The 13,427-nt window shown below is 31.8% G+C and overlaps 1 protein-coding gene across 6 annotated transcripts in view; it reads right to left on the reverse strand.

Annotated features, from left to right (window-relative positions):
• The window catches only part of LOC105338195 (uncharacterized), a 410,054-nt gene extending 398,683 nt beyond the window's left edge, over positions 1-11,371 (reverse strand). For all 6 annotated transcript variants that reach the window (XR_010711669.1, XR_010711671.1, XM_066078019.1 and 3 more), the window contains exons 1-4: positions 11,233-11,371; positions 5,085-5,441; positions 3,580-3,659; positions 1,935-2,067 (exon numbers count right to left, since the gene is read on the reverse strand). Coding sequence is in view for 4 of the 6 variants with exons in the window: in XM_066078019.1 (XP_065934091.1) it covers positions 1,935-2,067; positions 3,580-3,659; positions 5,085-5,441; positions 11,233-11,284 (622 nt within the window). In the remaining 2 variants the exon portion in view is untranslated. The remainder of the gene's footprint in view (positions 1-1,934; positions 2,068-3,579; positions 3,660-5,084; positions 5,442-11,232) is intronic.
• Positions 11,372-13,427: the final 2,056 nt, after the last annotated feature.

Genomic DNA, 13,427 nt, shown 5'->3' on the forward strand with positions numbered 1-13,427 from the left:
AGTTCCAAGCTTCTATCTCTTATGGTTTCAGAGTTCAATCACATAAAGAAGAATTTGTTTCAATATCTTTTGAAATAAAAAAGTTTTCCTGTGGAAAATAGAGGAGAAAAATGATAATAAAAAACATAAGAAATACAAGAGGTCTTTCGCCTGAAAGGTAGAAAGACCTAAAAACATAAAGTAAACAAAAGGGCTTTCACCTGAAAGGTGGAAAGACCTAATAATTGAATGCGACTGAAAAACATTGAATGCCATCATAACTTGCTATTGAGGTCGCATTATAACGTAACCTTGTTTATAAATCAAGCCGTTTTTCTAGCTTCTATTATGCAACATTAATAGATCGAGGTCAGTTCATGGAGCATCTTCTTATGATTGAGGTCAGTTCATCGAGGTCAACTGCATTACTGAATGAATCTTTCGACCGAAATTCTTACGCGTGAGACAAAATGTTTATTCTTGAATTAACAGGTCGAACTGAATTTTATGTATGTTTGCATCTCTTAAGGTAAATGAATTGAAATAAAACTGAATAAAATGTTATATAAATACTAAACCAAACTTCAAAATTTTATAAGAACTACTTTTGCAAGCGGAATGTGTGCGCACGTGGAAGCATTTGCCGGATGCCTCATATGGACACAACAGTGATCGGCCGAAGCCGATCACAAAAATTAGGAGACGAGCTGAAAAAAAGGTATAGTTATGATATCAAAAACAAGATGCACATATTATTCTTACACTTTTGAAATATAGATAAATGAAATAGATATGAATGTAAAGTAAAAGTGTACTATTCAGAGAGAAGATGAGTCATTGCGCCAACAGCGCAATATGTGTTAACAACTATTCATGCAAATGGACATATATCAACGTACTGACAAATCATGACCTGAGACATACATAAGCATCCTAAGATCAAGAAAGTATTGTTGATAAACATTAAATTTGTTACTACTTAATTGTTTATCAAGGGTTGTCCAAACAACTGGTAAGAATATTTTCAGATAAAATTGTTTGTATTAGATATCAGACTTCAAAATATACTTTGTATAACCAGAAGACCTACTTTTCACGGAAGTTTTTACTTATCGAGGTGATAAAAACAGTTACACTGGCGTTAAAATATCAGATGGTAGGAAGAAAAATTAGCACATAATAACAATCCAAAATAGAGAGCTTATTATTAAGATAAATAGTAGTGAAATACCAAAAACAAATCATCAAATTTGAAGAAAAAAAATATTTGAAGTATATTTCAACAGATAATGCAAAGCAGACGCTGCAAAAATTTTAATCGCAGTTATTACGCGGATAAATATGCCAGTGCATGTATGCACCCGCTTAAGAAGCAGTTTCGCAAAAAATGCATATACATGTACATCAAATGATAGACCATTGCCTAGATAGTATCTGATCGCCTTTACATTTGATGCACCGCACCTGACAGATAAGCTATTTATCTCTAATAGATAAATTCCTAATAACAAAAATCCATAATTAAAACAATTGTATGATACAATTTACAGAATTTCCTGCAATATTTAATTAATTCTTTCATGATATTGAAAATTACGATATGATTTTTAAAATCTAACTGAATTTTTCAATGGGATTGCTAATTTTTCAATGGTAAATATGTTACCTGTAAGGTTTGATACATCAATTACAAAAGTGCTTGTATACTCTCTAGGTAAAGATCTATCATTTGGTATTTATGGATTTTTACGATACTGCATTTTAAACAGTGCAAAAATGCCGTTTGACACTGGTATGATACGAACCGATATAGTGTTTTATACTTGCTAATTAAAATTAAGACAACTACCCCTTCACCAAAACATTCAAGCCATAGAAGAATGAGCAAATAAATTAACAAATTTATACAGATTCGTACACAATCATTTCAGAAAGTATAGAGTGAACTTAATTACCCATTGGTTCTAGGAAGTCTTGAACAAGACAGGTTCCTGCCGTATTACAGCATGAGTAGTTGCCTGAAGTATTGTCATCACACACATTCACTTGTTTATATCCATTCACTGCCAGCTCTGTGCTATCAGGGGTCTAATTGAGAACACAAAAACAACCAGGTGTAACTAATACTTAAAGTTCATTTCTTTGTCATAAAAACTGAATTCAATAAAACATAAATTGTACCAGACCAACCTAAATATTTGTACTTATTACATAGAACAAGTACATTTTCTAGAGACTGAGGTAGAACTAGTGTAGATAAAAATCATAATCGATTAATCGGTAGAATCAATTGTCTCTTACCAACTGGTGATTGGCCAATAATAGAATAAAAATAAATTGGGGTACTACATTTTATGGTTTAATTTAAAAGATATACCAACTATTTGTTCTTCATTTTTAAATATTACCGGTATAAGGCGTATAACGTATTTGTATCAATTAAAAGATTGCATATCCTTTGAGATTGAAAATAAAAACCCAGTTTGCAACAGTATTTATTTTGTTAAATACAAAATGATAAATAAAAAATTGTTGCCTGAAGCAATTTTTACCCATTCATTACCTGTTCTTTGCTATCATGGGTCAGCAATTTTGTTTTGCATTTACAATGATCATGAATTTTTGTTCATACTTTAAGATGCACCTGATGATATATCAGCTCATTTCTGTTTAAATTTTCTCAAGGGTCAAAGAGTCCATTACCTACTAAATATCCACATTATGAGAGTCCTATTTTAAAATGACCAAATTTTCCCAAACAAAAAATTATCAAAGGGTTCTATTGGATATAAACATGCGTGGTCCAGGGTTTCATACTCCTATCTGGATTTATGCGTTTGGAGTTCATATGGTGTGGTCTTATTCTAACCATGATTTAGTTGTTTCACTGTTAAGTCTGATCAATAAATACTAGTGAGTTCTACCATTCAATCAGTTAAACATAGTGGTTTTAATGTGTGCTTTATTTTCTTATCACTTGATCAATTCATATTATGAGGCAGAATTACAAAGATGAGTTTTTCCTGCATGATTTCCCGTTGATTTGTTAGATTCTTGGTAAATATAGCGACTATGTGAAGATAACAGATTGTACAAGTCAAATAGACGTTAAATTTATATTTTAGGATTGGAATTTTCATTTGTTTACGCCCCAAAACTTAGTTAAACTAGTTCATGGCAGAGTAGCAGGGTTTTGAAAATTATGTTTTCATATAGAAAAAAATACATAAATAGTTAGGTGCATGTGTACGAAATTTGAACTTTTTGACAAAAAATTTAGACATTTTAACCACAAAGTGAGGAAAAATAAAATTGAAACGCTACAATCACTTTTGTAAAACTTAAGGGCACGTAATCAGGCTATGACTTTACGTTAATAGTGTCCATCAGTACACTATTTGGTGGTCGTCACCCTTCTCCATTAAGACTTTTTTACAACATGTAAATGAGAAAAATCATAAAAAATATCAAGAGATATTTTAAAACTTTAGTAAGTATACCTTTTATATCACATTCGTCTTTAAAACATAGAACACATATGGATAATTATTTATCAAAGGTTCTAATACATATCACAAGGATGAAGTGAGAACAATTTACCTTCAGTACCCCATTTTCTCCTGTGTAACAAGTTGATGCTGCACACTTGCCAACTTCTTTGGGTTTTTCAAAACAAACATCTACAATAAAAACTACATGTATACTGCATACAGGTTAATGTTTATATTAAGAGATTATACATATGTAGAATATCATAAATAGCAATTTAGTGATGTCTATAAACGTATCAGCATGAAAATAGTATAAAACAATTCTATGTAAAATGATTTATAATTTATTTTAAACACAACAACAAAACATGCACAGTTAAAGACATATTATAGGTTATAAAAGCTGAACACGACTAACAAATAAATAGCCATATGTCATTGTGTAGGTTTGTATTTGTTTTATCCATCGAGTTAAACTACATGTAGTGTATCTATTTGCGATGATTACCAAACGAATACATATACATGGATTTTAACGAGTTAGATAAAGAAATATAAATAAAATAACATGATTAAAGATGCTGTATCTCATATGATTTTATTTATATGACGTTTTTGCAGCACCAATTGATCTTTTGAGCTTAATTGAGGATGCATCGTTGAGTTATGTGGTTAGTGAGTCCTTATTCAACACAATTAAGTACCTTATTCTGAAGATAAATATATCTTTTTGAATGTAAAGCATAATTGAAAAAGACACTGAGAAAAAAAAAGAATCTCTAAATAATTATTTTTTTCCAAGAGCTTAATCACTTAAAAAGCAATATTGAAGACTTAAATAATCAAGTTTGCTGATACGTTCAGAAACACTTCTTAGTGTTTTCTTTTTTAATTTTAAATAATTATGACTATATACATGTAGTATTCATTCGAAGTTAAAAACATATTTATGGATGCTTATCGTAGTCAACCCTGAGTTTGTCTATTCTGAGTTTGATTAAATTAAAAATAGAAATCCCCTTGAGGAGGGAGACTGTATTAAAAAAATAATACTTTGAAACAAGTCACTTATTTATCATTTCGCATCGATATAAATACATACTCTATAATGTTCGTATTAATGTTACATGAAGGCTACTTGTTTTTATGAAAGGTTTGTTATGTAAGTTATTTTATGACAGTCCAATTAAATATATACACATGTCATACATAATCTAAAGTGTTCTTGTACCACTCTGCATTACTACAGATACTCGTAGTGAATATGCCGAAATGAAAACCAACTTGAAATATTTCTAAATAAAACAGAGTTTGCATTGAACAGTCCAAATAACATTGAACTTCTAGGTCTATAATATATTCTGTGGGTGTTCCAACAGAGTTCAAATACCTTGTACTTGTAGGTCTATGATCCATGCTGTGGCTGTTCCAATAGAGTTAACATACCTTGTACTTGTAGGTCTATGATCCATTCTGTGGATGTTCCAACAGAGTTCACATACCTTGTACATCAAGGTTTATTATATATTCTGTTGGGGTTCCAAAAGAGTTCACATACCTTGTACTTCTAGGTCTATAATATATTCTGTGGGTGTTCCAACAGAGTTCACATACCTTGTACTTGTAGGTCTATGATCCAATCTGTGGGTGTTCCAACATAATCAACATAGCTGATAACTAGGGTGTACTGCTGTTGATCACTTTTCCTTAAATTCGTGAGATATAACGTAGCAGGCTCCTCGGGATAGTGAAATAATCGATTCTGAACCTGGTGCTCTTCATTAAAATATATCTGAAGCTTTAATGAATCGCTAGGTTCAAACTTGGCAAAGCTTGGATCTTTGTTTACGCCCCGGACCTTGTTCCATACGTAGGTTTTCACCTCTTTGCCAGCTAACAATGCAGGTTTAAACTGCATGGTAACATTGCCGGCTATACATCCTGTGACTATTTCCCTATTTTGGGCAAATGCTGGAAAAAAAAAGTAAATAAAATAAAATAGATGTAACATTACATAACATTGAAACTCTATTCCACCATATTTTAAGGGAAAAAAGAAAATTCTTTAGAGTCATATATCATGTATGTTTATACAAATCATAACAAATTCAATTTAAACCATAGTAAAGAATCATAAAGCACTTTGTAAAAAAAGCATTAAATTTCCATTAACATTATCTGATACCAGTACTTATTTAACATATCAATGGGTTTTTTTTTCATATATGTGCAATAATCCAAGGGATTTTCGGGAAAAATTGCATGCTGCTAATTGTCTTAAAAAATCTTGAAGTATTTTTTTTATAAGGTACGTATTAGCCTTGCATTAAATGTTAAATTCTGATACATCCATTCTCAGAACATTATGAAGTATAGAGTATACTTTAATAAGAGCCTTAAATTTACAGACAACTTATTATTAAACGGGGAAGGAATGTTTGACTACACCAGACACATAAATAACAGAGATTGATAGCAATGTTGATCTAACTGAAGTTAAATTGTGAACTAAGTTTGATTTTGTAACACACGTTATAATATTTTGATAACACCTATTCGCTCGCAAGAGGTAAGCAATTTGATTTTTGATTAATTTTTCAAAAATCAAAATTTATAATTTTAATGCAAACTTTAAAAATGCTTGATTTATAAAAGCTCAGAAAATTCCTTTGCCCCTCAAATGTCAAAGAGAAGCAAAAAGGTTTGTGATTGGGCACATTTATCTCACTTTTGAAATAAATGAAATCAAAATATGCACTTTGACATTGATCAGAACAGAGACATGTTGAAAGGTAAACTTGTTCATTGAAATCAGTACCCCTGTCTGAACCTCATCATTTCCTGAAAGATATTTCCCGCACTGATGGCGAAAGGGAAATACGAATCAGGGGCCCGTTTTTTTTTTTTTTAAAAAGGCGTAAATCTGGGCCTAAGTTAGTCCGACTAACAAAGTTTCGCCAATATTTAGTCGGGTCTAAGTTGCATTTCTGAAAGAGGCGTAAGTTAGGGTTTAAATGTCTAAAAACTTAGACATCTCCGCTGAGTACTAAGCATGCGCATATCGTATTTTGTTTTTCTTTGAGGCTATGATTATATGTGGTGGATCAATTTCCAATTCATAATACATGTAGAACCCGAAAGTACGCATGTTATACTTTACAACTGAATGTGTATAGTTCAAGCTGTTCATGACATTTTATATTAATAAAAGTAGAACAAATGCCTATACACTTTATTTTCAGATGCTGGGATAAGGCTTTATTCGATTTTATCAATTCACTATATTATTTATAGAAAATAATATGACCCTGAGTATAACAGCAACCAACTGAAATCGAAAATATCTACTGTATAAATAATATTACATGAACCTTGTCCATCCTCTGTTCCAATGTTGAAAGAATGTAGACAATGACATGGAAACTAATCTTGATTTTCTGCGATTCAAATAATAATAGTTTTGAAAGGTATTAATAGTCAACAATTAACAAGACAGGAATTATCAACATTTGAGGCTGGGGTCTCCCCAACTCCCTTTCCTGATTTTGGTTTAATCTATCGATTTTTTTATTTGTTTTTTTTCGGGGGGTGGGGGGTTGAAAGTTATATACACCATAACCAGGGAATAATACGCCCTGTTTAATTTTCAATCATTTCACCCTCGTTGTCAGCGGGTGAATTTATGTTTGATTTTTAATATCTAATGTTAAGTTACTTAAGTAACAGCTGTGACTGGGCGAAGTCACGACAGAGTGAAACTGTTTGCAAGTGTAGAAGGACGGAAATATAACCCTGTATACAGTATCTTGATTAAAATAAAAGCAGTTATCTAAGTACACCCTTCCTATTTAAAGAAATTTTATAAATAAAAGGTTTTTTACAAGTTAAATGGAACAGGCATCTAAAAAATCCCCTATCCCCTTCCGGAAAAGACATTTTGCATCTATGCGCTTTTAACAAGTGTATGTGTAGAAGGACGGAAATTATACGGGACCAAAATATCCCTGTATACAGTATCTTGATTAAAATAAAGATATAAAAGCAGTTATCTAAGAACACCCTTCCTATTTAAAGAAATTTTATAAATAAAAGGTTTTTACAAGTTTAATGGAACAGGCATCTAAAAAATCCCCTATCCCCTTCCGGAAAAGACATTTTGCATCTTTGCGCTTTTAACAAGTGCATGTGAGTTTTACTGTTTTCCCTATCTGCTTTGGGTTATTGGGGTGTGGGTGTATACATTTTTTTATATAATAAGTATGACAAATGCAAACTAGTTAAATTTGTAAATGATGCACACTGTTGTAAAACTGCTAAAACAACGCTTTTGTATTGCAAGTCGACAACTTCGAAATAAAAAACAAATTCCCTGATATACGTACATCTTAAATATGATGAAACAAAACTATCATAAATTCAAGTAGTTAAAGATCGGTTCAATTAAATGAGTACAAATGAACAATGCATATGAATATGCACGAAGATCATTGATAGTACATGTGCCCCATACCTTTTTTAAAAGAAATAGGATCGATGTTAAATATGAACGCAATTTATCACTTCATCCTAGAATTAATAAGATTAATGAATTTGATTTCCAAAAATTCAAGGTGTGCATGAGAAATTTTATAACATTCGATAACCATGACAAACGCTTGTCAACAGATATAAAATTGATGCATACTCTGCACGCTTCTAAAACATTTTTTAAAGTAATATTTTAACAAACAAAAATTGATTGTATCTAAATGCGAGTTCATAAACATTCCAAAATACATGTAGCTTTCATACAGTTTTGTAAAGATACTGGGAGTAAAAAAATGAAAATGAGAATGCAAACGTGTTGTAAAGTTTTCAGTAATACATGTATAGGTAAAGAACAAACAACCACACACAAGGACAAATTACAAATGTAAACGTTTTGAGTTGCTCTTATTCATAATTTTGAAATCAGTTTCGTTTCACAGGTTCAAATTTGATTAGAAAAATTAAATTCTAGTTCATGTTTACTGGGTATTGATTAAAAAAATCAATAATCTATTCGTACTTATATTCATCTATCTTGTTGGGGAATACATGTTTTATTTAGAAATAAAGCATCTATTCAATTATTGTGTTTATATCATTTATCGTGGTATACCCATTCTTCACACTTAAGGTAAATTTCATTACAAGTAGTAATGTATATTACATAAGTTTAATAAGGTGAGCCCAATATTTATCAAATTGATTTAATTTTAATTTATTTAGAAATAGAAACACTTATCAAACAATAGGTATTTTTTAAGTTAAATGTACATGTACAAATATTTAAATAAATGTGAATGTGTTCTTTAATAACACATAAAACAAACCAAAAAATAAAGTTCTCTGTACATTTTGCCTGAGAGAGAAAACTCTCGCTTTTGTGCACAGACTAAGGACTTAAGCCTACCCATTAGCAGGCATAGATTCAAACCCAAATTTAGTCCGGACTAAGTTTCCGCCTTTTTGTGAAACGCAACTAAGTCTGGTTTTGAGGTTTATTCCCTGATTTAGTCCGGACTAAGCTTACGCCTGGACGTAGGCCTTTTTGAGAAACGGGGCCCAGATGTTTAACATTTTTATGTTTGGTCATAAAAAACAAAACAATATTTCCGCAAAAGCATAACAAAAAACTTAAATTTATAATCTGACCCCTGTCTCTGTTAAATTTAAACATTCCATAATGATCAGCAAACATTACAGTATAGTAACTATTTTCTCTCTGAAAAGTTCTGAGTATAAAAGCTACTACACCATCCACCGTTATTTAAAATATCCATTCCAGGAGAATAAGTAAGAAACACTTTAATACTTGGACTTCTTAATAATGTTCAGAAGTATTAGTCAGCCAATTAGATCATCTTGTAAATAATACAGACGTTATTGAAAAATCGTTGAAACTATTTTGGAGAAGTCTTAAAAAAATAAGCGATGTACACCATAAAAAACTGCAATGTAACACTTACATCCAAGTTCCAGAAAAGGAGACCAAACAAAAAATATTTCTGCAGCTAAAACATCACTTAAACGTTTAGTCTAAGTTGTGGAAAACACGCCAAAGTAAGTTATGGGATCTTGCCTGTAAAAAAGTGAATGAAAATGGACATGTTGTAGCAGTGAGGTTAAACTGCAGTTCAAACAAAACTCACAGTTTGTCGTGGTCCTTTTCACCCTTTCTTCCTAATATTGAATAGCAAGTGAACAGAAGAGAGACGCATGGCTTTGCTTGCAGTGCTATGTTACCAGTTCATTATACCAGATTTGTCAAAGGAGCAAAAATTGGCCTTATACACCAAAAGAATAGAAATAAGTGTAATCACACTAAATAGAAGAAGAATATGACTCTGTGGGGATATGTAGAATGTCAAGGTGAGACGGAGGATGGAATCGATATGATGACGGATACCCGTCACGGATAGCGTAAATACGCAAAATATCTAAGTGTGGTTGAAATTTGTGAAAAGACGCATAGAGTCAGCAAGTGTGAAAATGTGACCAAACAAGATGATATACAGAAACAAGATAAAATTGGAAGAGAGAATTTATAAATGTCCAGAAGATCAAGGAATAGCCACTAACATCCACATTCATGACAGAAACTTATACATTAACAAATTCGTAAGTTTTGAATGGACAAGTTAACAAAACGATTTCTTGCATGGAGTGAAGCCAATCAAAGAAAAAATGAAAAAAACCTCAAGTGGACCAGCGTATTTGGAAGGCAAAAGTTGGTCTCAACACCAATACGACAGATTCGAGCCTGTTGCGACCCACTGCCACTGGGTATTAAGAAACTGCGAGTAAAATCCAAAACATTGAAGAGGTTTCAGTGAACATAGTTAAACACTACAAAAATAACCACTCTGAGTGCTATCATTCTGCAGGATATAAAAAAGACAACAATTACAAACCATCAAGACTGGCCCTTGTACAGAAATTCACAGAAAAGTTACTACTTGATGTTATTTTAAGTTCCAACCTCTACAAATATCCAGAGGTTTATGTTGTAGCGAAGGACACATACTATGTGGAAAGTTTTAATAATACTATGAACTTGTTTTATGATAAAAGAATAGCATTTGGTAACCAAGCCTACAGTACAAGAATTTTCTGGCTGTCTGTCTCTGGAATGAACCAAATGGACCACACAGTAAAAGGGGCGAAAGGGTTTATAAGGCTCAAACATATATTAAATGTTGAGAGTGGGTATGGAGACAAATGGCTGTTCTATATTACAAGTGTACCCCGAGCTCCATATATTAGAACTGTGTATTAAACAATTAACTAGCTTTAACAGTGTTTTTCCTTTACAATAGTATGAATAATCAACAATCACTGCAGTGAAATCTTATCAGTTCCGTCTGCCACGAAGGAACATGTGTAGGATGCAAGCTAATGCTGATAACACGTTCTAAAATTTACACTGCTTCTGAGTAAGCTCTTTCCCTGACTTGCCATATCTGCTGTAGCGGTGTAAAACTTTCTAGGTCACTGATGGCCTTTAAATTGGATAAACATATTTGCCCTTAAACAATTCAAATCTCTCTCTTTCTTTCTCTCTCTCTCTCTCTCTCTCTCTCTCTCTCTCTCTCTCTCTCTCTCTCTCTCTCTCAGAGGGGGTTGGTATTCAGATTTTTAAAACAAGAGGACATACAATCGCCGAAATAAAGTCTTGTCAAATTCAGAGTAAAATAAAAACAAAACAAAACAACAAAAAATCAATAAAAGATATACTTACCCAAAGTAATTAAGACGAACAATAGGAAAATTAGTATCACTCTTGTTAACATTGTTACATTCCTTGGAGAAATACTGTTGCCCTTACTTCCCGGAAATGACGTTGATGATGCATGTTAATATAAAAAACATACCCTATATTACGGAAGTAAATTTTATTACGATGTATGAGGGAGCAAACGAAATCGTTTTTTCATCTGTTTTTTTACTATTACCTTTCATGTAGCAAGAAATCATTATTTCGAGCCCCATCATCTTCTATGGATCACTTACAAGATAAACTAATCAGTCAACACTTCATATCTGGAGTCTGTAACCACCCTTACTTTACGTTACTGATGCATGTAAATCCTAGCCTATTATATACAACAGAAGTAATTTTTTTTTAAATATTATTTGATAGTTTTAAGTTGTAAGAAAAAACAAACTAAATCGTTTGTGTCATCTCTTTTTCGCTTTGACCTTTCATGTTGCATTGAAGGGGCATAAAATAATGAGAAACTAACAAGAAAGCATTCGCTCAAACTAAATCCTCTTATATTGACAATTTTAAAGATGAACGAATCAGTCAACACCTTAGATCTGGAGTCTGTACCACCTTTATATGAACATACGTATAGCAATTTTGTTGTAGCACATATCATTTTAAATCACCGGTCTAGGGTATTGTAAATTGTAAATTAAACTATATTTTATTTTTTTATGTTTTATTTCAATGTTGCAATGTTGTAATTCTTTATTCTTTCCTTCTTAACAAGTTTATTCTAACGACGAGTGAAAAGAATACGATATTTCTATCACTTATAATATTTATTCGTTTGATGAGATCTACTTATTCAACTGATCTGAACAAACACTATTTATAGAACGGATATTTCCAAAATAAATTAACAAGATGTAAAGTTGTGTCTGTTGAATTGTAAGCAAACAAAATACCACTTTTAAACTATAAAAAATTAAACGCACAACCTTCAAAAATAAATAATACACATTATTTAATTCACAAAATAGAAAATTTAGCGTCTTCTCCTGATTCGTCTGGTCGGGATCACAACGATCAACATTACGGTGAGGCTGGCTGTCCAAATCCCACGAATAATTATATCGAACACATAGAACCATACACTTTCAAGATACCATTGCAGTTTAAATTTGTTAACGATGAGTTTTAAATTAAACAAGTTCATGAATGGTCTTCCATCAGAATAAGCATCGTGAAGCAAAATATGAAAAGTGCATCAACTTCTTCTGCGTATTCAAAGCTGCAGATATATCATTTAGGTACATTTACCTCACTAGTCATCCATAGTTATAGCAACATTTACAAAATTCGCGCTTACACACAATCATTTCTCGACATATCAACTATTTTCGTCCAAGATCGCGTCTGTTGCACGGGTATGTCCAGTTGCATATTCATACAAGCTTACTCACATTAAAGCCAGTTTATAACATCACAAGCCTTTTTTAATTCAGCCAGTTCAGGTTTCAACTCTTTATTTGTGTGTAATCCATTAAATAACTCAATTTGCATCAGCTGAAGTCGCATTCATTTTGGTTATTGCTGTTGTTTTGTATTCATTCACGCCGCTTCATTTACTTAATTACATTTTTGATCAATGACACCACATTTTATGATTTAAAAATGATTAGAAATGATAAGAAATGAATTTGAAAATTCTTCTACTGATCGACGTATCAGAGAGAAAACAGTGACAGGAAAACTTTTTCATCAATGTGCTACTCTTAAATGAGGGCACAAAATCTTACCAAAATCAGTAGCATCAAAACGTACGATTTTTTCAATGATTTATATAACATTTCCCCATGACAAATTAAAATATAGGCTTTTCGATATCATCAACAGTTGTTTCTTCAGTAAAAATGAAAGTCGCAAAAATGCTTACCTTGTCATTGGGATTTTAAAAAAATATATTTTATTTAAAACCATTCTGATTGACAAACAAGTACTCTGAAGTTGACATTAAAAATATGCTTCAGTTTCTGATAGACAACATCTATGTAGTTTTTGGAAATCAAGTCTTCCAACAATCTGTTGGAATTCCCATGGGTACTAATTGTTCCCCATTGTTAGCAGATCTATATTTGTATTTTTATGAAGCAGAATTTATTCGAAAACTTGAACGTGAAAAAAATAAAACACTCGTTGTGGCCTTCAACTCAACATTCAGGTAT

Source organism: Magallana gigas, chromosome 3 (genome assembly GCF_963853765.1).
Source record: "Magallana gigas chromosome 3, xbMagGiga1.1, whole genome shotgun sequence".
NCBI lineage: Eukaryota > Metazoa > Mollusca > Bivalvia > Ostreida > Ostreidae > Magallana > Magallana gigas.